General features: G+C 38.2%; 3 protein-coding genes across 3 annotated transcripts; all 3 read right to left on the reverse strand.

Moving 5' to 3' along the window:
- Positions 1 to 1024: 1024 nt before the first annotated feature.
- colgalt1a (collagen beta(1-O)galactosyltransferase 1a) lies at positions 1025 to 8190 on the reverse strand. The gene is made up of 12 exons (XM_057347037.1): positions 7729 to 8190; positions 6193 to 6303; positions 5108 to 5225; positions 4884 to 5018; positions 4605 to 4809; positions 3816 to 3935; positions 3658 to 3734; positions 3463 to 3569; positions 3236 to 3368; positions 2737 to 2864; positions 2422 to 2628; positions 1025 to 2307 (listed from the first exon to the last, which is right to left on the reverse strand). The coding sequence occupies exons 1-12, from the start codon at positions 7935 to 7937 to the stop codon at positions 2040 to 2042; spliced, it is 1818 nt and encodes a 605-aa protein (XP_057203020.1). The 5' UTR covers positions 7938 to 8190; the 3' UTR covers positions 1025 to 2039.
- Positions 8191 to 8347: 157 nt separating this feature from the next.
- Positions 8348 to 11844, reverse strand: pgls (6-phosphogluconolactonase). Its single transcript, XM_057347038.1, has 6 exons — positions 11483 to 11844; positions 9934 to 10206; positions 9708 to 9815; positions 9524 to 9625; positions 9228 to 9368; positions 8348 to 8852 (listed from the first exon to the last, which is right to left on the reverse strand). Exons 2-6 carry the CDS (start codon positions 10198 to 10200, stop codon positions 8706 to 8708), a joined length of 765 nt encoding a protein of 254 aa, XP_057203021.1. The 5' UTR covers positions 10201 to 10206; positions 11483 to 11844; the 3' UTR covers positions 8348 to 8705.
- Positions 11845 to 20225: 8381 nt separating this feature from the next.
- Positions 20226 to 25617, reverse strand: LOC130561718 (5-hydroxytryptamine receptor 7-like). Its single transcript, XM_057346218.1, has 3 exons — positions 24072 to 25617; positions 20767 to 20796; positions 20226 to 20274 (listed from the first exon to the last, which is right to left on the reverse strand). The coding sequence occupies exons 1-3, from the start codon at positions 24530 to 24532 to the stop codon at positions 20241 to 20243; spliced, it is 525 nt and encodes a 174-aa protein (XP_057202201.1). The 5' UTR covers positions 24533 to 25617; the 3' UTR covers positions 20226 to 20240.
- Between the last annotated feature and the right edge of the window lie 1791 nt (positions 25618 to 27408).

Genomic DNA, 27408 nt, shown 5'->3' on the forward strand with positions numbered 1-27408 from the left:
TTATTTGAATCAACCACACTGTAAAAAAACTGTAATTTTTTTTACAGATTTTTCACATATTTTTGAAATACAACTACTACAAAAGACAACTCCAAATTTACAAGAAAAACACGAAAAAAACATTATGTGACAAAATTGTTATTTTACGTTATTTTACTGACACCCCAGCTGCCAGAAAATTACAGTTTTGACAGGATCTTTTTAAAATACAGTAAAAAACGTCAAATTACAGAAAAGACTGCAAATCTACAAGAAAAACATGTCATTTTATGTGAAAAAAATAATTTAACTGGCATCCCAGCTGCCGGGAAATTAGTTTTAAACCGGGTTTCTTCTTGAAATACCATAGAAAAAAACAGTCAAATTACAGAAAAAGACTGCAAATTTACAAGAAATACATGGAAAACATATACTTTGTGACAAAACGATTTTACCGTATTTTAGTGGCAGTTTTTTTACAGGGCATGGCATCCCCCTTGATAAGGTCTATTGGAGCATTCTTACATTTTTGAAGCATTTTTGAAGTTTCGAAAGTTCCAGTGTTGAGATGCTGTGGGTGGTTGCCAAGGTGTCGCTATGCAGTTGCTAAAAGCCAAGTTCACACCAAGAACGATAACTGTAAATATAACTATAATGAAAACTGTATTAGCGTCCACACCAATGATGATAACATTATGTTTATTCCAAGCTTGTGCCTTTAAATTAAAATGAATTTTGATTGGCAATGTTTTATCATTCATCAGCTGGAAAACAAAATCGCTCTAAAAGCGATCGCAGTGCATGTCAAAAAAGCCTACCCCACAGGGGTTTGAGATATTATGGCTTTGCAAAACATTATGGATTGTCAAAATACAAGTCTGATTAGAAAGGTTGTAGAGAAAAGCACACATCTCTCACAAGACATTAATGTCAGAAATGCAGAAAACTACCCTAAAACAGGGATTTGGATATTAGTTAATCATGTTACGTGTTTGCAAATGTAAAGGAGAACAGGGATATTTTTGAAATGCTTTACTTTTACCCAGAGTTACAATGAAAACAGAAGTCAAATGATTCTTAGGATAATGGCTTGCTGGCTTACATCAGCATCATTCTTTGTGTCTTGTGGTCATGCAGCTGTGATATAATTAAAACTGGAAGTGAGATACAGGATGTTGATATCACTGCCAAAGCGGTTGAGTTAACAACACATCCAATTTTGCCATCACTGAGCTTTGTCATAAGAGCTTGCAGACACATCATTCTCTGTTCTGTTGAATTTTTTATATGTATTTAGGGCACAGTCGGTAAAATAGAGTCACAGTTACATACATGTAAACAGTATGACAGTGTGACAACTCCCACCAACACCGAGCGATCACACTTGCTGTTACCACCGATTCCGAACACAACAAGCTATAAAAAGAGCACATATGGAGAAATGAGATCACATGACATGCTGTGGACTCGCAGTCCGCTGTACTGTGTCAAAAAAAGGAGAGAACCAAAAATCTGGAATATGGTATGTGTGTAAACCTTTTATTGTCATCTTGTTGATATGACAGTAAAACCAAAGAATAAGGCGTGCACGCTTGTTCATCTGATGAAGGTAAATGATAGTCTGAAACTGTGCCAAAAAGGATTGTATCAAGGACTGAAAAAACATACTTGTGTTTTTATCAAACAACAAAAAATATGATATTGCTATATTTTTAAGTCACTTTTGTAATGCACTCGTCTGTAAATTCCATAAGTGACTATGCTCAGCTCTGGAATGCAAATGTTAAGAAACATTAAAAACGTGTTTTTCGTTTAAAAAAAGTGAATGTTATTATTTAATTTATTCATATTGGGGGTCGCAGGACACAATGGTGAACGGGTGAGAAAGAATACATGTCCTACAGTCCTGGACATCACACAAGGGTTAAGCTTAAAAACAAAACTGTTCAGAGAAAATGTTCTTTTCAAGCACATCTTTTGGTCAGTCAAATAGGACTTCGATCCACAACGTCCACACGAAGAGAGATGAACAGCGATGTCTCAGTCTAATGACGTGTCTCTCAGAGCTCATCTCGGGCTGTTCTGTCCAGTGGAGACTGAAGCACATCAGAGTTCTGCGCTTCTGTGCTGATCTCAGCCTGTTCTTTGGTCTTACCCGAGCGCTTTCTGTCCCAGTCTGTGCGCGCCTTTTCATTGTCCCACACTGTGGATGTTTCTGTGTCGCTGATGTACCCCGGTTCACCCGTGTAGTGTGAGGGGAACACAAGCAAAGGCTCGGCAGAAAACGCTTTCAGGTCTCTCGTCTCGAAATGCTCCATGTAATCTGACCTGAGGAGATCAGGACGTGATGTTAGAGCCAAAAAAAAGGAGCTCATACAAAGCAAAGCAAGTTACTGGAGTGGTCCCTACATTTTTTATGTTTTATACATTTGAAGGACTTACACAGGATGCTTATTAAACATAACAGGAAGGAACTCATCCACAGGTAACATTTTGCTGAGTGGTTCTGCTTCGAGGAGCTTTCTGGCTCCCTGTAATGACATCATGTAAGCCAGCGTCCAGTAGGAATAGTCGGCCTCCACCAGGTTGCGTATGTTTGGTACTGCTTTTTCAGGATGGTCCACCTGCATCCTCTTCCTCCCAATATAACTGAAAGTTATGAAGAACGAGATCTTCACATTAAATACAAACAGAAGCCAACATTCCTTTCACACATACACTTTTAACAATAGCGTATAACACGAAAGATCAACTCACATGAGGTCCCAGTCCAAACCTTTACTCTCAACCTCACGCATCAGATTCTGCAGGCGGCGTTTGAAGAAGATTTCAAACCGCAAATCATCCTCGAGCACCAGTGAGGTCTTCAAGCCTCTGTCTACAATCTGTTTCACACAAACATATGAAAAGCTTCGGTTTTACAGAAACTCTTCCTCCTAAAACACATTCCAAGTTTATTGAAAATATACATCCTGAAATATCTTCTAATTGGAAAAACACAAACGAAGGTTTCAGCATTTTTTTATGCTTTCTGAAGCATCGCAGTGTTAGCATAGCAACATGCTAACGTCAAATTATTAAGTTTACCATGTGCTTCTGATGGGAACGTGTTATGTAGTGAACGGAGCAGCTGAATATGAAAAGCGTTTCAAATCGGATGCATAAGATGTTCCATTTTATTTGGGATGCTTTGAGGACAGCTGCTAAGGCAGCCTAGTGGGTTTCGGAAAACAGTTAGTTTGGATTTGTACCAGACCTCTTTCCAGATGTTGTAGTGGGACAGGAAACAGCCCAGCTCTCCTCGTGTGAGAGGTCTGCCGTGGTACGGGTCGCTGTAGCCGGGCAGCATTTGGATTCCCATAGCGTGAATCTCACTGACGTTCAGAGCTCTAATAAAAAAGGACAGTATATTGTGATTATACCTCTCGTCATAAAAGAAAAAAGTTAACGTTTATTGTGTGAAGGTTACAGATAAGAACTTACTTGCCATCAACAGCGGCAGTAGTCTTGCAGTCAATCTCTTGCTCTAGCAGTGCCCTCAGCATGCGCTCGCGACGGTCGGCCCGTTTCTTCAGATTGACCATAAATATCTACGGAAGAAAACAACACATGATCGTACTGTATGTTCTTGAGAAATTTGCCATACCACTCGCTATAATGAACTGAAATCTGATCCACCTCATCAAAGCCCATTTTGTCAGGCTTCTTGACAGGTTTGGGAAGGTACCTGGAGGGCTCGACTGGGGGGTTTCGTACTGTTAATAAAATATGAATCATTATAACACTTCATGAAACCTTAAACAGACTATTTTTCTCTTAATAAAGCTGAAGCTTACCATTGACCTCTAGTACAGTATGAAGGAAGCTGTCTGCCTCGTCCTGCAGGGGGCTGTGGGTGCGAAGAGGCACTGGGAGATGCCCGTATGCTTCCTTGTTGCAAATGAACATCTGGACCTCTGCAGAAACAGTGAATGTGAATAACACATTATTTCACATACAGTGAAAACATGAGCATGAAATTAAATAATTGTAATTATTGCATGAACTAAAAAATAGCTAAAATTACAAAAAGGTGTTGTCAAATCGATTAATCGTGATTAATCGATTCCAAAATAAATGTTTGTGATTATTTAATACATGTATGTATATATATATATATATATTATATAAATGCACACACATTCACATTTATATATAACAAATATTTACCTAAATATATATACATACATACTGTATATATATAATTTAATTTATATGTCAATTAAATTTATATTATGTATAAATAAATAAATATATAGATTACTCATATTTCTTAAATGTATACATGTATGTTTGTGTAATTATATATATATATATACTATACTATACTAATATACATAAAACACACATTATATAAACACAAATATTTATTTTAGAAACGATTAATTGCGATTAACCGATTCAAAATCGATGAATCGGTTTGACGGCACTAATCACAGTTAATGACAGCACTATTGCAAATCGGTACAAAAAGATACATTTGCTGTACATTTTTTATTTGATCAATAACTAATTTTTGTTTAGTTTTCAAAGTTACGGACTGCATCTTTATACAACAAGCAGTTGCAATCGGTCTCTGCACACACCTGCCATACGGGCCGAGAAAGCAAAGACTATGATGTCATCAAAGGCCCATGTGTAGTCTGGATGTGGAGGGTGAAAAGCCAGCAGTCTGGAGGCTTCTTTCCGTAGGTCCACCAGGAACGTTGAGTGCACCATGGGAACAGCAAAACAGCCCTTTCGCACTTGTTTACGGATGGGGATGTAGGCAGGTGTTCGTTTATAGTAGCCCTAAAGATGTTTGAAGATGAAGTCATTAATTCTGTCATATTTTCTTTTATGATAAGCAAACCCACAGACAGTACCTGGGACGTCATGCCACACCAAAAGTTGGAATACGCCGCTCGAGACTCCAGCATTGGTGCCACAATCGTCTTGTTCTCCTTTATCAACTTCCATAAGACGTCTCGGTTGGTCAGGAGATTGTCACAGTCAATCATCTGAAATTCAAGTTATGATACTTTCAGTCTCTCCTGCGATGACATAATGAACATTTTTAAAACTCTCGATGGGCGTGTAATGCCCTTACCATAAGATAGTCTGCCCACATCTCGCGTGCGGACTGGAGCGCCGCCTGACGCAGTTTCATCACGTAGGCGTAACGCTCGTTCGTCCAATCCTTGGGTCCTTCCTCATCATAATATGCGCTGAGAAGAGAAAACCAATGCTTGAATCTAATATGTATTACACAGGCCTACAATGAATGAAGATTTCAGCAGAAAGTTTCAAGAGATTTTTTTACAGACCTAGAATGCCAATCTTTGACAAAGTTCTAAATCACAAAGAAAAAATTCTCACTTTGTATTTCTTTTATTGTTTTTCCTTACAAATGTCTAAAATATTGAATGAAGCTTGAGAAGCAAAACGATTTGAGATTTTAGCCTTAACCTTGTTTTCATGAAAATCTGCCTATGGGGTAAGAAAAATTATGAAGATGAGTTTAATAGGTTTATTAAAACTTGAATTAAGTTTATTTTCTCATTTCACTGGCAGATTTGCTTGATTTAAGCATAAACTCAATTTTGGTATATCTTCCAAGACTTAATTATTTGCTTCTCAAGTAAATATTTCTTGATGTATGAATTTTTTGTTTATTTGTAATTAAAAAATAAAACTAGACAAAAATACTAAATAAAACGCTCACCTTTTTGTCTTTATTAGTTTTTTTAACCTCAAATAAGTGTTTTATGTATGCAACCAGCCATAGCATAACACTATTAGCACTATTTAAAGAAATAGTTAACTATAAAATAATCTCATCTTTTTGCAAATGAATATGTCATTCTTTCTTCAACTGAATTCAAATAAATAACTAATATTAAAACTGTAATTTTTATTATTATTAAATATGTATTACAGCGATGTCTGTAAGAGTTCATACAGACATAATGATAAATGCACATGCTTTTTTGGAGAATCGACATATTGTGCCCTGTGTAAGATGATATTGCTATTTTAATATAAAATTATCACCTTGTGTTTAACTGAAATTTAGCTTTGAGTCAATTATAAGACAATGTTTATTTTGGGGTGATATATTCCTTAAACACATTTAAATTCAATCCGGTCAGTTCCTCACACTTTCCCAAAAACCAGAGAAGAAACACAGCAAACCTTGGTTCCTCCTTTGGCCTCCACTCCACATTGTGGTAAAGCTTCTGTACATCGATAAGCCAGTCTCGCAACAGGTATGTAGTGTTGTCAATACTGTGGTCAGTTGCTACCCTGAGAATCACAGAAATAAAAAAATGTAAATTCAACACATATTTAGACAGTGCGGCTGGCTCCTAAATATAAATAAACACAAAAGCTCCAAGTTAAACTCTACTTCCTTGCACCAGAACTATACTAAAAACATGTAGTGGAACACAAGAAGTGCAAAGTAGCTTTTTTATTAAAGGCAGACAGGATAAACAGATAGGAAACATCATCCAACTCTCAATGCTAAAAGCTCTTGCTGTTAACATAAATATGGTTCCTCATCACACCATGACCTCAGCGGTTATAAATCTACTGTAACAGTTCACATATCACACAGACCCATGAGTACACAGACTGGTTCAGAATAGACATTCAGGCCATCATTATGGAAGTATGACCTGTGTAGACAGGTTAACCCAAAGAATTTGACCACTTTGGAATAAAACTAGTTCATTTGCAACCTACACAAAGAACAGAACGTTGTTGTAGAGTTTGAAAAATTGTGCACGTTTTATTTGGAGTATAGAAAATTGAATAAAATAGAGGGAGAAATGAGATGGTCTGAGCACCACAGCTCATCTGACTTCACATCTTGACTTTAAAAGACCCTTATAAGTAGGCGATATACTGACAGAAACACCAAACTAAACATTTCTATATGACATTTCCATTCATATGAAACTTTTATTGGGCGCCATATCTATGGCAAGACTTCTGTAAAAACAAAGTGTTCATACTATACTAGACATACTATAGAGTTCTCCATTCACCACTCAGGACAATGACAGCTTTACAGAAAACATTTACTCCCAGCAGGAATAAGGGAAACTGCCAGGCACAATGTAAGTGAGTGCTGGCTATGAGGATGGAGAAGATCATGCCCCTCCCACTTTTTCAGGTTGCCCCGCCCATCTTCTCAGTTTGCTTGCAGATGTTCACAGACGCAAAGAAACATGATTTCTGTTTCAGATTACTGTTGACTTAACTGTTTTAAAATATTATACTTTTATGTATATTAACCATGGTTCTTACTACAGTAAGAATATTTTAATCGCGATATTTGCAAAACACAAATTTGCCATTCCTCACTGTAGTAACCATGTAAAACTACAGTCACACAAATGGTAAACAAACTATAGTTACTATACACTTTCACTATGATAAAACCCTATGAACCATGGTAAATTTGACAAGGGGAAATCGTCTAACAGCAATGATATAACAATGACATAGCTTTGTGTACTATGCTTATTGTTCAGGACAACTTCAGGAAAATGTGTACAATGTAACTTAAACATTAACGAGTATTTATCAAATGCGGTCGACTTCATCTCTGTACATCATAAAGACTAATAATAAGAGGAGCAAAAGTGCATTACGAAAGACACATTCCGACATCGCAATGTTATAAGCTCGTAATAAGAAACATATTTTCTGGCAGAAACTCACCAAAGCGCAATACGATCTTTAGGATAGTTTAGACGCTCAATGGTTCCCAAGAAATGTGGTAGTGAGTGTTGAGAGTTACGGCATACGAGCGCGATCATAACTCGAGGAGATAAGAGAGGAGACTCTGGGCTCCAGCGCTCCTCGTGGAAATATCCTTCAGCTGGTCCGCTCTTCATCAGACTGCACAACACGAACCACAACCACAACATTGTACGAGACAGACGCTACGAAACCGCAGAAACAAGCTCGTGTACGGATTAGTACAATGGTTAACGTTACGCCTCCTTTGTGTGTTGGCAGAAAGTTAAAAAGCGGTAACTTTAGGTTTAATCATTCCGCCGATCGAAATCACCCTGCAACGTAAACCTCAGTACGGCGTTAAAGGGGATGTTACGCTTACGTTTAAAGGGGAGGAACCGCTGACATGGACATCTGCAAACTGAGAACATCACAGTTGTGAAGCACTTAAACAAGCGAACTTGGTTACGTAAATATTATTTCAAGCTATTTGTATTTTACTAGAGCTATTTGTTACTTATTGAAACTTGTTTATTACCCTGTTCATTTACAAAGACAAAATATTTTGTAACATAGACTTTATGAATTAAAAATATTTTAAAGTATATTATTTCAATTTTTCATGAAAAAGTTTTTGTCCATCAAAACGCACTTACATTTTTCCATGAGGATCACACAATGCACAAAATACAATCCAAAGAACGGATATCAACCTCCAAGTTATATTTAATATGATTTTAGGCTGCTTAAAATGAAAAATCCTTTTTAAAGTCATCTCATCTTCAATTGTTTGACAAAGATCCCACATTAGTGTATTATGGTTTTACAGTAGTGACAACAGCTATGGTATTTTGGTGAAAACTATAGCTGTCATAGTAAATCTATGTATAGGATAACAGCGTTGAACAGACTCTCATAGGAATACTAGGCAGTGTTTCTACAAGTTTGGTCTTCTGAATTTAGAGTTTAGCCCCAGGTCCTGGCCTCTCCACCTGAGAAGTGAGGGAGGAAGCAGCTGGCTCATCTAATAACCAGAAAAGTTCTCCCTGTGAAGGTGTGACAAGAGATGCTGGAAGTGCAGGGCCTTCACCACCCTCCAGTACTTGCTACAAAGTAAACAATAAATAAATGTATGATATACATGATATACATAAATAAATGTAAAAAAATGTATGCCGCAAATAACATTCAGCATTGTTGACAAAGTAATAGTATTTCTAGTATTTAATGTCAGCATGCACTAGAGCTGCTGGGACTCTGACAATGTTATCCCAGCATGATTTGATTAATGAACAGAAATAGTCCAAAATTGTAAATTGACAAAAAAAGTATGCTCCCAAAATTGCAATATGGTTTTACATGCCTGGACCACATTGTACATATTTTAACTCAAATTTAAAGCATTTAACTTAATGCCCATTTTAAACCATTAGCCTAGTGTTTTTTTTCTCTTAAAATACATGGTGGGACAATTTTCTTACCTTCAGTACTGGAGCTTTGCTGCCCCCAGTTGACACAAAAACTACACATCGAGCAGCATTGACCACAGGCAACGTCATGGTAACACGCTGAAGGGGTGGTTTAGGAGAATCAGTGATGGGGGCCACTGTCCTTTGGATTTCCTATTTAGAAATAATACTCTGTTATATTCCAGGGATAATTAAAAAGGTCTTTTCAGGAACCATAAACCGAAAAATCATGTATATACACATTACTTTTAGAAGAATCGACTGTTAAACAAACTATAACGCCACATTATTATAAGTTTGCATGAAACCTGTAATAAAGGATGGTTTGGAAAAAGAGAGCAGGTGTGTCCATCTGGTCCCATGCCCAGCAACAGCATGTCAAAAACTGGAATTTGCTGTGTGCTAAAGGCCTACAAGGACAAAATTCCAGTTAGGGTTATAGCCAAGAGAAAGAAAAGACCATTTAAAAGAAAAGATCATATAAAATCCCACCTTTCTCAGTTTGCCAGCATAATCATCGGCACATTCATCCACAGGTAAAGATGGATCAATTGCCAAAATCCTATTTTCTGGAATGTTAATTTTACTGAACAGATGATTCTATAAGACACGAAAAACAATGAGATAATTTACTCATCGAGTATTGATCTGAAGGATAATATGCATTGTATTAGGGGCTGCACAACAGACTGTTACTCTCTCTGACATGCATAGTTACCTTGTATAATCCATAAGTGCTCTCAGCATCATTGAATGGCACAAGTCTCTCATCACAGAACCCAATGAGCCATTTGCTGCAGTCTAGGTTTTGTACAGCAGGCAAGTCCTTACCTAGTATGTTTACCAAACTACCTCCCGAAAGACCCAGAGAGAAGAAACTTCCATCTGTGCTGAGAGCTTTTTCTGCTCGAGAGGACACCAGCTGGGCCAGAGTCGCTCCTAGCTCGGCTGCAGAGGAGAAAACCACTACTCTCCGTTCAGACATCACTCACTGAAATACAAAAGTGGAATACTTTAAAGCCACAATATGGAATATTTGGACCGCTAGATGGCGCACTTTCGAAACAAGAACAAAAGGAGAAGCTAAATGACGTTTATGTAGGAGAGTGGAATCATGGGACATGTCGTTTTCACCATCCAGAGGCGTATGGAGATCGCCCATCATGTTCACGGACGAGATAATGAATTAATTTTATTTTATGTCATCGTAATGAATTAGCTTGCAAGAAACGTGGAATGTAATGCTACGTTAGCCCGTGACTGGTATTGGACTTTTTCCATTGATTTGGTAGCGTAATGCTACACAGTTTTACCTGTTTAAAACAGTCATACAGTCGTCGTTTAAAAAGTAAATTGGAACGAACCCACAGCATTTACAAGTAACGTTATTGGCTACATATTTTTGTGCGACATGTACTGTATTTCATAGGGTAACTGCATTCATAACTATTCAAATAATCTGTGCATGAGAAGCTCTCTCCATTTAGAAAACGCCACGCCGATATTAATCCTTGTTTTATTTCTTTGTTTGTCCATAAGTCTGCTTGCCTCATTTGGCCTACAGTTACACTTTTTTGGGGTTTCCTTTACTCGCCAACGAGTAATCGTGATCCATAATAACAGAACAACAGATGCTGCGTCCCAGATGCTGTATAACCACTTCCGCATTTGCGTGTTGCCGTAGTTTCTACAACCGGAAACTGAGGGTAGTGCGGAGCACCGGATATTAAGTCACTGATATGCGACAAATACAAGGGAGTCAAGGGACGGGCCATTATTTTAAATAGGAATTTCTCTGGATTTGCACATTCTTGGGAACATTTGGGATAATGTAAGTACACAACTGCATGAAATATATCACACTGTGCAAGTGATTTTTGGATATTTCATAACTAAATTCTTCCATATTGTGGCTTTAATGCCAGTCACTTCAGGCTATCAATATGGAGAAAAGGCAAATGCACTACTGCTGCATGGTGAGTCAACTGAAGTGCTATTGATACAGCAATACTGAAACAGTAAATGCTTTAGTATTAACAAAAAAGAGGCAAGTGATTTAATGGAGCAAATTAATTGTCTTCATAATGAAGAGAACTTGCTCACCTGATGACATATAACAGCAAACGAAGGAATCAAGGCAAGCATTGACCACAACATGAACCGTAATATCGTAGGCTAGGCTACCGATAAACACTGACAATCACAAAACTAGCTTCATGTTTCAACATTTTGAAGCTGTAAAAACGATAGCAAAGAATTAATCTCACCGTTGAATGTTTGTAACTGTAGTGAGGTTGCCTTTACTTCCACCCTCATGTGTTCCTCATGCGATGAGACCTTATCCAATCATTGCAGCGAATGTGGACTGTTGCATTGTGGGTAATGTAGTACTTAAGTACTCGCTCTTAAAGTCGGTTGTTGCTAGAAGGGATACAGCTACGGCGGGAAGTGGTGAAAAATCTCGCCATATAATCACAATAAATTACATTAGCTAACGCCTACACCTACACCTACCCAACCCTAAACCTAACCTTACAGTAATATTAGTAAAATACAGTAAAAAATATCCTTTTTACTGTGGCATGTCCTGTGAAGGTAGCTGACTGTATCCCTTCTAGTCAAAACCCTTAAAGTCCCCTTGAACCGGAAGTTGCGATCGTTTTTACTTCCGTATTTTGACGCATTTCCGAGTGAAATGTAATTTCTAATGATAAAAATTCTGGGCGTGGCTTTCATGTTCCTTACATTTGATTGGATGTATAAAAATAGCAGTTGCATTTTGAAATGAAACTGGCAGCAGACTGACAGTTGAAGTGGAGGAGTTAACGGATGCTCCAACCAAGCCGTCTAATTTACGTCATTTGAGATGGATAGCCATTTCAGGGCGGAAGTGCATTTTCAGATTTTAATTGAAGATTATGAGGGTACATGAATTTTAAAAAGAAAATCCACATTGATAAGTTATTTACTATAAACGCTGCAATATTTCATGAATTTTTTTTGCCATTTTTAATTTCACTGAAACTTAAAAATGCTTTTAAAGATTTTTGTAAATTATAAATGCCCTTAAATATTTTGTGATTTTCCCCCATATTCCTTCATATTGTCAACTAAATCGCAAGCATGCGATCTGATAAAAAATTATATTTTTATTTCATATATATAGAAGTAAAATGTAAACATGATATTTGTTTCTATTGTATATATTTTATATTTAGTTGTTTATTTTTAATATATATTTTTAAATATGTTTTTGCTTCAAACCGCTTTATTCGGATATTGTCATAAGGAAACTAAATTGCAAGCATGCGACTTGATGCAAATGGGTATTTTACCCCAAAATAAGCAAATATATTAGGTAACTATGATATATGTGTTTATTTGCAATATATGAATATTTAGTTTTTTTTAGCGTAACTCAAACTGCTCCATTTCAACAGATGGCGCTAGTGTGCGTTAGTAGTATATATGCGGGACATAGTGTTAAAATGATTGACAGGTATGATTGATGGGGTCATTGACCTTTTCGGGGGGGAGGGGTGTTGAATTACTTCCGGACCACCCATGTTGTGAGGGCCCCTCCCCTTTGCGTTGCCCTTTGACCATACCCGCCCCATTGTTTGGGACTGCCCCCCTTTGCGTTGAACTTTTGGCCTTTGACAGTATCTGTCCACGTCGTGAGGGATTGCCCACGTCTGGAGTTGAACTCTTGAACTTTTGCCTGTACGGTTACCGAGCATTTTTCTCTCTTCTCCGGAGATCATGTTTGGACATGTTTTTATGATGTTGACACGTATCTTATGCGTGAATAAATAAANCTCAGATTCCAGAGTTTTAAACTGTCGTATCTCCACCTGATATTGTCCTATCCTAACAACCCATACATCAATAGAAAGCTTAATTATTCAGCTTTCATGTGATGTAAAAATCTCAATTTTTAAAAATTGACCCATAAGACTGGTTTTGTTGTCCAGGGTCACATATGGTCGAATCGGAGAACAAATTATTTAATAAACCTGGCAGAGCGTACTCATAATAGATATAAGAAGTGTATCTGACACTCAGGAACGATATAATTATGTTCAATTACCTGTGTACCTTGTCCGGGATTTGCAGATGACAGTTAGGGTATGCCACGAGTCGCGTTTGAAGTGACGTCAACACCCTCTTCGACTGATTAGCTAGAGGAGGAGCTGTCAATCTAGAACTAGTGGACCAATGGTGAAGCAAAAGCCCGCCTTAATACCTTGAACTCGAACTGCAGCATTTGGAAAAGCAAGCGCAGAACGTGGAAAAACAAGCGAGGGAAAAAATAACGTATGCGTAGAAAAAATGAAAATATAAGCAGAAAATATCAAAGAACACAAAAATGAGTAAAACAACCCACGAAAACATTATTTGTGTGCGATTTGGACAACTTTGTCTTTATGTATTAATTTTGTGCAATATAATTTAAAATGTGTTTAAAGTTCTGACTCACGGATTTAATTTACGCTTATTATATTTTTAAATATGCCCGCAATACTTTTAACGGAATTCTGATCCCATACACACCTAGTGTCCTACCTGCTTTTATGAAACGAGACAGCCTCGATGACGTAGCAGCCTTCAAATGAGACCTCAGGAGGACGCAGTCTTCCGAAATGAGACAATGCGTATGGCAACACGCAAATGCGGAAGTGGTTATACAGCATGTGGGACGCAGCAGCTGTTGTTCTGTTATTATGGATCACGATTACGCTTTGGCGAGTAAAGGAAACCCCCAAAAAGTGTAAACGTAGGCCAAATGAGGCAAGCAGCTCTCTCTAAATGGAGAGAGCTTCGCGACCAACTTGGACTCGACAGAGACTCCGCTCTCGCATGTGTTTTAATAGACAGGTAAGCACATTTTTTTTATTGTACACGAAATACTCATGCACAGATTATTTGAATAGTTATGAATGCAGTTACCCTATGAAATACAGTATATGTCGCACAAAAAATATGTAGCCAATAACGTTACTTGTAAATGCTGTGGGTTCGTTCCAATTTACTTTTTAAACGACGACTGTATGACTGTTTGTGTACACGTAAAACTGTGTAGCATTACGCTACCAAATCAATTGACAAAGTCCAATATCAGTCGCGGGCTAACGTAGCATTACATTACACGTTTCTTGCAAGCTAATTCATTACGATGACATAAAATACAGTTAATTCATTACCTCGTCCGTGAACATGATGGGCGATCTCTATACGCCTCTGGATGGTGAAAACGACATGTCCCACGATTCCACTCTCCTACAAAACGTCATTTAGCTTCGCCTTTTGTTGTTGTTTCGAAAGTGAGCCATATAGCGGTCCAAATATTCCTAAACATATTCTAAAAAATAGAAATTTTAAGGTTCTGGTGGGCGTCAATAGCCTGGGTTGTAAATGTGCAGACAAACAGCGTTAGTATGCTCACGGTGACCGGAGTTCGATTCCCTTCTCGTGCAGTCTTTTGCCGATCCTGCTCCCCTGTCTCTTTCCAACACTTTCCTGTCACCTCTCCACTGTCCTATCATAATAAAGACAAAAAAGAACAAAAATATAACATGAAATTAAAAATATTGTTGAGGTTTTGTGAGTGGGAGGGGGCCTTCGATTATTGTTGAATACAATGGGGGGCCTTTGAGTCAAAAAGGTTGAGAATCCCTGTATTAGCCAGTTTTTAGTCATTTTTAAATTTTTTAATTTGCAGTTAGCTAAATGTGCAGAGCACTTTGCTTTATAATAATATGTATTTTAAAGTTAATACTTATGCATTTTTATACATATAATTAGGGATGTAACGATTCACTCAGCTCACGATGCGATGCGAGTCACGATTCTGATATCACGATGCGATTTATTCACGATTTACTCACGATTTATTTTTACAAAATGAGTTGAAACAAATTAGAAATGAACAACTTCCCTTGCATTATTTCTTAAATGCTTCACGTTTCTTTGTATGATAAAATAATGTTTTCTTTCAAATAACAAAACTAAACTGCAATTTTATAACAAATTAATAATAGAAAAAGTCTCTTTAATATAAACAAACTAATACTGTCTGAGCTTTTCTTGGATTTTTTTGCATTTAAGAAATATCAGCATGTCCACGTTTAGATTTGCAGTGAAAATAGCGGCCCCTGCTGTTCAAAAAATGTATTGCGATTCAGTTCACACCTCAACCGATTTGAATCGTCAAACATTATAACCGATTTTCAACCAGCTCACGGTGAATCGTTACATCCCTACATATAATGGCCTGGGGACAGAAATGTCATCCATTCAGATGAATGACCAAACACAATCTCACGGGATTTCCTAACTATTTAAGAGGTGGCTAATTTGTATGAATTATGATCAGATTGTAGAAATTACTGAATTAAATACAGAACTGATGTATTTTTAACTCATGACTCTCCAAGTAATGTTTAATCTGGATTCTCATTACTTCCTGTCAGTTGACATACAGTTAGTATGTTACTTGCTATTCATAGCATTAACTGCAGCAATACTACACAGTTGAGCTACATTAGACATACACAGTTGATTCATTCTTTCAGATATTCTGTATCCATACTTGTTTTTCTTGGTTTATATATTTTTTCTTTCGATTCGCTTAATAGGACTAGTTGTTATAATCCCACTATTTCAGCACAGTTGAATTACCCAATAGGAAATTTTCCACGCCTTATGCAGGGGGGAGCAGTCAAGAATATGAATAGAGGAAAGGAGGTCTGAGGTTTCACTGGTTCATCATCCTCTGTGTTTGGGGGGATAAATGATTATAGAAATACATAGCATACTTACCTTTCCTTGCCATTATCAGAGAGACATCTCATGAGTTGTGTATCCCAATTTCATCACATTATCCTGAGTGAAAGATGCCTTTTGGTGAGGTGCTGCTGATAATGCCCTTCGTATGGTTCCCATCAATGCGACACATCGTCAGTTGTGCACCTCAGCCTCATTGGGTGTTTCGGCCCTTTATCACAAGACACCCTCAGCCAAGGGAGGCCCACCGCAGGTTGATCAGACCTGGGTGTGTGTCGCATTGTTACAAGGTCATCTGTCAGAAGTAGTGGGCAGTTATCACTGCAGCTCAAAGGCACCACAGTCGTTACCCGCCGGCCCTGAGAATCGAACCGGCAACCTTCTGGTCACAAGTCCAACTCTCTAACCATTAGGCCACAACTACCCAAACCGTTAATGCGTGCTCAGTGCCCCGGTCCCGTATGGCATACCATTACAGCACATTACCAAAATCAACGGAACCATACGCGCCAACCCGTTGGCTAAGGCTGTTATAGCCCCACTGGCTCCGTTAATGCAAGCTCAGTGCCCCCGGTCCCGTATGGCATAACATTACAAATATTACCAAAATTTCAACGCAACCATACGCGCCAACCCGTTGGCTAAGGCTGTTATAGCCCCACTGGCTCCGTTAATGCAAGCTCAGTGCCCCCGGTCCTGTATGGCATAACAATACAACACACAACAGTGGTCACTTGGCAGCCACTATTGCGTCCTTCCGTTTCCACCACAGCCAGTGGCTGCTTCTCTCAACGATAGTGGCAAGTTCTTTGACTACCGTGCGTTGGGCCTTTCCTCTGTTCCCCACTTTCTTAAGCAGCCTTGTAGTGGAATTGGAAACAAAGCCTGTAGAATGTGAATAATAGATCCAATCAGCTACCAAACACGTTTCTATGGCCAGATCAACTCCAAGATGGTGCTGTTTTCACTTCTCCTAACATTTCTTCATTTTTATTTAAAATATGCATAACTTGGCATCTGATATTTACTTTCCCTCTAAATGACATCTCTTCTGTGACTCTCAGGCATTTCAAAACAGAGTGCTACCCATCAACTTATGCCTAGCCACAACTAAGATCTCTAAATCAGCTCCTTTTCCATTCAATACCTTTCTATTTTTGTTGACGGGCTCTGAAAACCTAGGGAGTTGACTCATTTTCTTCTTCCCACATGGGCTTCTGTCTACAGAAAGCATGCCAACCGAACTGGAACCTCATATAAGTCACTGATTTGAAATGCTCTTTAGAGGCAGCAACTTTGCAATTACTCTCATGCGATACACTCACACAAGAATCACATTTAACACTCGCCTTTAATTATAACGTTCACAAGCCAACAAGCTAATATTCTACCAAAATATTTCATTTTGAAATGCATGATGGGTTTGCCACGTTCATAAAACATGCATGTAATCCTGTCTCAAATTTAGGTTAAAATGAGGAATCTTATGAGAGTGCATTATTTATTTGCCATATGTATGCAGTATTATCTACCTAAAATACAAGTCAGTATCACCAGATGCACATCTCTAATGCACAAGGATCTTGCTAGGCAGCTTATCTAAGTTTTGAGACACAAACTTGTGACACTGAAATGTCTCCATCCATCCAAACTCAGCATATCATATTTTCTCACTCTATTTCTATTTCTACAGTCGACAGCTGTCACCNAGTGTAATACACTTTAAACTCTACTATCTCAGAAAGGAAAGTACCTAACATTTTCACTTTTGTTATTACTGTGGGTGTAGTTCATTATAAATTCTGTTTTCTGCAGAGGACTTTACACTGTGCGGGGGTTAAACCTAAATGATAAGAGGCATTCTTCAAATTGGGTCTTTTTATTTTACTTCTGTACAACCAAAGAATGGACAATAAAAAAAATCTCAAGGCATTCTTTCCTATTTATCACCTTTTAGACTTTAAAAAAGAAAGGGTAAGACAAGAATAATTTTAGTTGTTTAGTCTAATATTATCTGCTTTGTAGTATATATTACAAATATGTATTTTACACTTATATGTTTCTTTATGTTTCTTTAAGTACAAACCCCTTTTTCAATATTTTAATTATGATCTTTACAGTAAGAAAACGAGCGGAGTATTTCATGATCATTTAGAGGAGAGAATACGTCCGTTCATTGATCTTATTGACACTCTGCGGTCAATTGGCGTTCAAAAGGAACTGGCACTGCCAACTATTGTAGTAATTGGAGACCAGAGCTCTGGAAAAAGTTCTGTTTTGGAAGCGCTGTCTGGAGTTTCACTTCCGGGAGTGGTGAGAACAGTTTTTCTTTCTTGTATTTGTATATAAGCATAACATACATGTTTTTAAATACGTAGCTAAAATAGATAATCTACTGTATTTATTTAGTCAACATCCTACTCTAATACTTAATTACAGAGGTGGGACCAAGTCATTGTATTGCAAGTCACAAGTAAGTCTCAAGTCTTTGCCCTCAAGTCCCGAGTCAAGTCCCAAGTCAAGACAGTCAAGTCCCAAGTCAAGACCGACAAGTCTCAAGTCAAGTCCCAAGTCAAGACCGACAAGTCTCAAGTCAAGTCCCAAGTCCTACAGTTTGAGTTTCGAGTCCTTTCGAGTCCCTTTAAAGGGAACCCGGTGTATAGAGAGATGTATGGCTTAATGCGTTGTAATAGCCTTACACTACTAGCATTTGTCGTTAGAAACACATCAAATATTTTCAGTTCTTAAAAAAAAACCTAAATGTAATACTCATTTTAACCTAAGGAGGCCGCCATGTTCTTTTTCGATGACGTAAACTGGTTGCATGCACAGCTAGGCAGCCAAACTAAACACCGACACACTAGTCAGTTCTTCAGTAAATATAAGGTTCTGTAGGATAATATATACAGTATATATATATATTATGTATATGTGTGTAACAATGTTCACAGCAAGGAAGAAGGAGGAGGGAACCGGCGAACGTTGAACAACAAAACTTTAATAAGATAAACAAACAACAAAACGAAAGTAAAATGCCAGCAGCTCCCTCACGGTCGACTGCCGGTCACACATAATAAAACATAACGTAAAGTCCAAGCCTGGTTCTCTCTCGTCCTTTACTGTTGTCGCTCCTGCTTTTATATAATGCTAAAAGAAGAAAGAAAGAAAATAAAGACGCTATTTGGTGTATTTTCCTACATTTTAATATTGTTTGTCAGAAACAACACAAACATGCATATTAATAACCAAAATCATTTCGAATTTATCATATACACGATGTTTTAGCCATTATACAATGCATGTTATCCAGATTTTGACTTTTTGATGTTGATTTATCAACATCAGTAGCCTAACGTTATTGTCTTCTCTCCCTCGGTCATTAGCTGACGGGGGTTAATATTCACGTGTGCTCTAATACAGAATAAATAACCAAACCGCAAGCATTATTATTGTGTTTATCAGTATATTCTCATAATGTATAAAGTATACGATTACGGTGGACGCTGATGTCTTAAATAGTCCAAAATGTCTCAAAGATGGTAGTTTAAAGCTATGATTTAATGCACGCTCACCTTGAACAGGCGTCTAATACTGAACGCGTTCTTTTATGGCTGGCAGGCTGGCTTGTGTCAAGAGGACATACCGCCACCTACTGTCCCTGTGTGTTTGTATATCTGATCTTATGTTTTCCGTGTCATATTTTACTGTTATATATGGAAAACGTGTGTGCTTCGCTGTTGCGAAAGAGAACAGGTTTAGTTCGCAACCATTTGACATTACGGATTCTGACACAAAAAATGGCAGCCTCCAAGTAAAAATATTTTTTCAAAGTTTATGAATACTGTGACAGTTACACTGTTTTTTTTATTTCACAATTATAAAGTCAATGCCATTGTTCATATATTAAGCCATACATCGCTCTATACCCAGGCATCCTTTTAACGTGTTTGCAATGTAACGTTAACAGTGAGTTTACAGTCTCATTGATTTAACTATGCAGCTAGCAAAGTTACTTAGCCGATAAGCTAACGTTAGCGTCATTCAAAACTTACCGTTCTTTGTGCAACTTCAAATGTCGAACGAAGTTAGAAGTTGTTGCGTCTCAATCTGTAATCTTCGACCTGCATGTTTTGCATATTGCAGTTCGTTTTTTGTTGACCACCTCGTAGTTTTTATACCCGAACGAAACTATCTTTGGTATCATTTTTGCCAACTGGCTTGTTGTTTGACAGTTCTTCTTCATTGGTTGTCCTGTAATTTGATTGGATGGATACTGTCGGATCAAAACAACGTGGATCTAAATTGATTGGATGTTGTGCCGACAGCACACACACACACAGATGCACATAAACACAGAGAGAGATAGAGCGGTCCACGTCAACATACTTTTTAATCTTTGGGTTTTGGGGAAAGTAGCAAGTCTTTTCAAGTCAAAAGGCTCAAGTCCAAGTGAAGTCACGAGTTACTGATGTTAAAGTCCAAGTCGAGTTGCAAGTCTCTTTACATTTTGTCAAGTCAAAAGTCATCAAATTCATGACTCGAGTCTGACTCGAGTCCAAGTCATGTGACTCGAGTCCACACCTCTGCATATTACACGTATTCAAATTGCATGCGTTTACGAGTTTAATAGAAAAGACAGGTTTTTTCAATGAACAAATAAATAATATATATATACTATATATATATATTTATTGTTCATTGAAAAAACCTGTATATATGAAAATATATATATATGATACAATGCACGTATGCTTAAAGTACTTACCAGCAGTTCTGGGCAACAACTGAAGCAGCACTATGAAAATAAAAAGGAGAATTTTGTCCTGAGATTTGTACAACATTGCTTCTGACCGGATATGTTTTTAATAGCAACTGGTGTGGTATGAGACACATGTGTGGTTCACAGTTGTGACATTGTGACAAAGGTCTCGCGCTCTCTTGCAGTAACTGTTTAACAGCCAGAAAGTTGCCACGTGATATGAATGAAACTCTTGGCGCAACATATGCATATCATACATTTCCCTAAAGGCTGTGTGTGCAAAACATTAATATTACACGTGCACGTGTAATAAAGCTGTAAAGTTTTAAACTTTAGGACTTGGTACGTCATTTGGGTGTGCGAGATGTGACCATAACGGGAATGAGAATGCGTCTTCAAAATAAAAGTCCTAAACAAACAAACAAAACACAATTTTACACAAAAGCTTTGCCTAAAAAAGAATTTAAGAATTAAGTAAGTTTATGGTTAAAATAAGCAAAAAAAATCCGTCAATGGGGTGAGAAAACTTGAATTAGGTACTTGAGAAAAAGGTCAAACTAAATTCAAGTTTATTTTACTCACCCCATGGACAGATTTTTTTGCTTGTTTTTACCATAAACTTACTTAATTCTTAAATTCTTTTTCATAAAACAAGACTAAATATATTAGGTCACTTTTCCTGTCAAGTAATTGTATATTGATTAAAAGAGACATCAGATGAAAACCCCACTTTTTCTTTGTTTAAGTGCTATAATCGGGTCCCCGGTGCATCTAGCAACCCAGAAAACGTGAAAAATAAGAACCCAGTAAGTTTGTTTTGGTGTGCCTTTCCCTGCAAGCATGTGAGAAATCGAGCCGTTCAGATTTCGCTCCAATTGTGACGTCCAAAGCGGATTTTATTATAATATTACCGCCCCTTAATCTACACAGTTCCACCCACCGGGCTCCACCATTGTTGTTTTCACAAGCGACAGCGGTAAATATCATTTAGCTAAACCATTGCCAAGGCAGTACTATACGTGTGTTGTGTTGACACGCCGGACACAAAGGGGGTGGGGTTCGCTGTAACTCATTATCATTTAAAGAGACATGCACCAAAACGGGTTGCTATGAGCATAGCTGTTTTTGACGAGGCAAGAAGGGTTTTGTTTACACAGCCATTGAGTGTTTTTAAGCAAAATATGTTCCAGACATTTCATGAAGACCCTAATAAATCATACCATCTTGTTGAAAAGTGCTCGTCTGAGGAGACCTTTAAAGAAGTTTTAGATATTTTTAATAAAATCAAGACAAAAAAGTTTAGTAAGAATGTCATTTTTTGCAGTGATATGTCAATAAAGTGCTGGGAACACTGCAAGGCATTTCAGTTCATCAGAAACAGGCACACAGTATGTACAGTATGTCACAGTCTCCAGTATATACAGCGGTACACCAGTACATGGCCAATCACAATGCCGACTGGCTGATCTCATCCTGATTGGTGCTAACACAATCTGTGTTCATTAAAAAAATCAAATCATACCATTGTGAATATACCATACCAGTGCTTCATTGTGAATTACTAGAAAATCGCTAAACAGCTGCGTGTCCTCTCCACAGTTATAATTTCAGCCGTGCTTGAATACACAACTCTTTTCAAACAAACACGTGTCATATGAGACATTTACAGTAGAAGAGTCTATTGAAAGATGCTTGTAGTATGTACATGCATGATAGATTAAAGCCACTCCTAAACCATATCAGACATAATCTGCTGGAAAAAAGAAAATGCATCTTTTGGGACATTTTCCTTGAGCTGCTTAAGCAACTGATCCTTCAAAAAACAGTGTGTGACAACAACAGAGATGCATTTTAAATACACCAAACCAATGTCTGACTTTAAAGAAAAGCTTTTCAACTGGGACCTACGCTTCCAGGCCAAATGATAAAGCTGTAAAGTCCAAATGCCAAAAGCTACATGCCTGCAAAAGGTTAAGTATCTGAGCTGTAAACCATTTCCCATCGGCTTTGCTATCTGAAAAAATACCCTATTGCAAAGCTTTCGAAGGTAAACTGAATTTCAGTGTTCAATCTCTCCCATACTACAAGACTAAATTATCATTCAATCATTTCTTAGATTTAGAATTAACTAACCTTTAATGCTCAATAATTTTCCTGGCCTTCAGCACATTTATAATTAACATATCCTGTATTTTTATCCTGGGGAAACAGACATTTAAATGTTTGAGGGGGCGGGGCAGTAAGTAAGCGAATGGAATTGATGTACTTGTTGCTATTGTTTACATAATTTGAACACACAAACTTGACTTTAAAACATGAGTCCTCCTGTGTTTGAAAAGCAATGAATCAGTTTTTGAAGTTGCTGTATATTGCTTCCACTTTGAAAGGTTAAGTGGTGAAGCTGCAATATGAAAGAGTCTTAACAAATATGTAAAATTATGTAAATGTAAATATAAAATTGTATTTGTACACCTCTGTACCAAATTTGTTTTCTAGTGTGTCACAGCTAACTACTGCCATTACTATATCCCTTTTTTTTTCAACATGATCAGATCTCTTGCAGAGACTTCTTGTACTTGGGAAGGCCAAGGATGTTGCTTCTTCAGATGTGTCAGAGCAAATCAGGGTCTGCCTCTAACCCCCTCGTGTTGTCACACGGGCGACTGGCTGCAGGTGAATTGACCCTGTTCTAAGACTAGGACACGGCGTTGTCAGTCCTAATGTCTGTTTTACATTGGATACGTCCAGATAGTTGCCTTGACATTTAAATAAGGCAAGTTTGCACTGCAGTTCAGTACTGAGTGATAATATTTGAACTGATGAGTAATATTAAATGAGCAACAATACTGTGAAACATTTATGACGTGATGGGAAGTTGACATGACATGGCAAGTGGTGTTCTGCAATGTTCTGCAGTTTGACATGCTAGTAAGTCTTGACTTTGTTAAACATTTTATTATTTCATACATTTGATTTATATGTCATCTACAAACGTGAATATTTATATTATATATATTGCACACATAATTTCGTTGTTAAGCAGGGATATTTAAGTAAACTGCAAAACGCAATCTGAAAGAAGATGCAAAAGAAAAATACAGAACATGTTCTCTTATGCAGCCTACTGTGCATAGGTGGTCTGAGACCACCACAATCTAAACTGTAGTTTAAGGATTTTGAAAAATACAACTGCAACTAAGTTTTAATCCGCAAAATCCTTCAAGAGTGGACCGATTAACGATTAAATTAAACAAAAAGTAACGTTGGCATCAATTTATGGACTGGTAGAGAAAAATCCAACCTGCACTCACCTGTCCACGCTGATCACGCACAGCGTCATGATGGACGCCGTGCAGCACATCACATCCATCCCGATGAATATGTTACAGAAGACCTCTCCGAAAAGCCACTTTCCACCCGTTAGGTCCGTCACGATCACGAAAGGCATCACCACGATCGCCACGGAGAGATCCGCCACGGCGAGAGACACCAGCAGATAGTTGGACGGCTGTCTGAGCTTCTTAACGACGCACACCGCGATCACCACGAGCGTATTTCCAATCACCGTAACGGTGGTGATGATAGCCAACATTAATCCGATGACGATCTTCTCCGTCGCGGTATAGTCGAGTAACTGCTCCCCGCAGGATGTGTTCCACATGGCCATTGAGGCGTTAAAGAACAGTTGTGAAGAACCATTGAGAACTTCCGAAACGACCTCTGGGTGGGTGAACGAGAAAATATCTAATGGACCCGACGAGTTGAACATCATCCCCGCGCCAATATCCTGAAAGCTCGCCAAGAGTCCTCTCCGTGCGCCAAACGCATGCTGAACCGAAAGCACATCGCAGATCTGGGGTGTCTTCCAGCTCTCCAAAAGGAAAAAAATAAGGCAAGAAGTCAATATACAAGAACGGAGGACTTAAATAAAGAAGAGGAAAAATCACTGTGGTTTGGTTGTGGGTTGGTTTTGTGCGTTGATGTGGCTGCGCACTCCTTAGCTTGATGGAAGTGACAGTTCCGCCGTTCGTGCGGGGAAGTGTGAGAATTGCGCACTCTAGTAGGTTAAATGCGTAACTTTCACATCAAAGGGAAGAGGATGGTACTTGCTCCACCTACACACGTTTTAGATACTTGCTTTGTCTTTTTCTGAGGAACCTCAAACGATCTGTGCACTTGTTGTTTTAAATGTTGGTTATCTTTTTCTTTCTCTAGAGGTAGATCACTGTCACATGATGTTGTCTTTATCGTTTTTGTTTGTTCCTTGTTACAGAAGTAATGAGATAACACGATGAAAATACTGTATGTAATATTATAGCCTATTACATATTTTCATCATATTGTTGGATGGAGCATTTTTTGTTTTATTTAGGCATTGTTATTTGATCGTCTCCTGCAGAAATCTAGGGTTTAACAAGGCTCCAACATTATAGTTTCTGTAAAAAATGCTAAATGTATTATTTTGGTGATGTTGGTCTGGCACATCTTTGGTGGGGTTTTGGAGAGGGGGGGGTTGAGGGGGAGTCTACAGTCTAGAAGTGGCCAATTCTAACAAATATCCGATGATGTTAGTGGTCTAGTCATATAAACAAAAAGATTGTGGGTTCAAACCCTCCAAGAGTTGCTCCATGAACTCTAACCATTCTGTGTCTGTAAAGCACTTAAGCTCAAGAGACTTCAGGGTTTTCTTCAGGGGGGTTGTCAGTGCAATAAGTATACTGCAAGTCGCTTTGGATGAAAATGTCAGCAAAAAAATGCTTATCATTCTAGACTCCTCAGAACACCATGCAGAGCTTTGTGATAACACAAGCCCTAAGAAGTTCAGCTTTCAAAAGCTGTTTGGTTGATGAGCAAGAAGGCCACGTTGGAATAAAAAATCTAGCTAACTGGAGAAGAGCTTTAAAGTATACAGTATGTTTAAAGATACATTAAGGTATAATAATGCTAATGTGACCGTCCGCCATCTAATGCTAGTAAATATAACTCTAGAGTTAACATGACATGTTAATGTATTTTGATGTGCGTGACAGTTAATGGCAACTATGTTGTCTAGGCAAGAACGCCACATCCGTTTCCTGTTAGGTGGTCACAGTCCGTGCATGTTGTTTTGCTAAACACTAAAATGTAAATACTTTTCCATAACAAAAGCACTACACACTTTTAGTGCATAGAATAAGGAGAATTGGGATGCAGCAAATGTGTATTTTCTCAGTTTTGCAAAATTGACATTACACAATGACATCACAACATAATTTAGCAAGGTTAGCAACAAATTGACCTGCCTTTAGCGATCTTTCCTGAAAATGAGTTGGCAACAGTGGTGCAGTGGTAAATCATTGTGTTAGCAGCACAAAGGTCATGGGTTTGAATCCCGGGGAACACACATACTGAGCAAATATAAAGCCTGAATGCAATGTAAGTTGCTTTGGATAAAAGCGTCAGCCAAATGCATAACTATAAATGTTAATGACTTATGTACTAGCATAAGAAATAAAGGAAACAAACATATTGACAGAAAGAAAGACAATCACTCATGGCTGCTTCAGTATCTTTAGGAATCTATAATAAACACAGACGGATAAAAGTGTTGCTCAATATAAACGGCAAACACTTTACTGTAGAACACTGTACAGATGTTGGTATTTAATGCTAAACTTACATCACATGACAGCAGTTTGAAGTTATGGCTGCACTCAGTGACTTTGATTGGAGGTAGCTGGGTGGGTGTTGTAGGGAGTGGGGGGGCTTGTTGGTTGTGGTTCGGGGCGTTTCATTTGTTGGGACTGTGTGGGTCTGGTCTGGTTGGTCTTGTTTTGTGGTCGATGTCGGACAACAGAGGAATAAAGTTAATTATGCCATTACTACTTTTCCCTGGTTGTTCCTCTGTTGTCTGTTGTTGATCTCGGAATGGGACCGGGTTGGACCTGCACGGTTTCGGCGGGTGGGGCTTCCTGGGTCGCGGCTCGTGGGCTCTCCCTGTTCTTCATGGATGTTGCTCGGTGGCTTTGGTCGGGGTCACTGAGTGCAGCCATGACACGTCAGAGGAGATCTGGCCCTCCCGGCTGAGCCTGGTTCCTCCCGAGGTTTTTTTTTCTCCATTATTCATCATTGGAGTTTGGGTTCCTCGCCACAGCAGTGCAGTGCAGTGTTGGCTTGCTCACCGGGAGACTGCATTTATTTATTTATTTATTTATTAGATATTATTTATTATAATGATCTTGCTTGGTCTATAAACACCATGCACTGTGCTGTGTTTTACCTTTCTGTGTTTTTCTTATTTGCTCCTGTAAAGCTGCTTTGGAACAATGCACATTGTGAAAAGCGCTATATAAATATAATTGAATTGAATTGAATTGAATGTTCGTTTCTATTGTGATGTTCTGTAAAAGAAGCCTATTAAACATAGAAAAATAATGTGATCGTTAAAAATAACTCCCATTGCTGCCAGTTCAATTATGGTCTGTTTGTAAGTGCACTGGTAATATTTCTGCAGTTTGTCAATATCCAGATGACCCGTTACATTCGTTCAGTTGACATCAGTGCAGTGTGGAACGCTGTATCCCATAATGCAATGCAACTTCACCGTCCATTTCCAACGTGACTCAAAGAAATCTCTCTCAACCGTGAAATTTCAGATTCTGGAGTCTT

The sequence above is a fragment of the Triplophysa rosa genome, linkage group LG11 (assembly GCF_024868665.1).
Source record: "Triplophysa rosa linkage group LG11, Trosa_1v2, whole genome shotgun sequence".
NCBI classification, from domain to species: Eukaryota; Metazoa; Chordata; class Actinopteri; order Cypriniformes; family Nemacheilidae; genus Triplophysa; species Triplophysa rosa.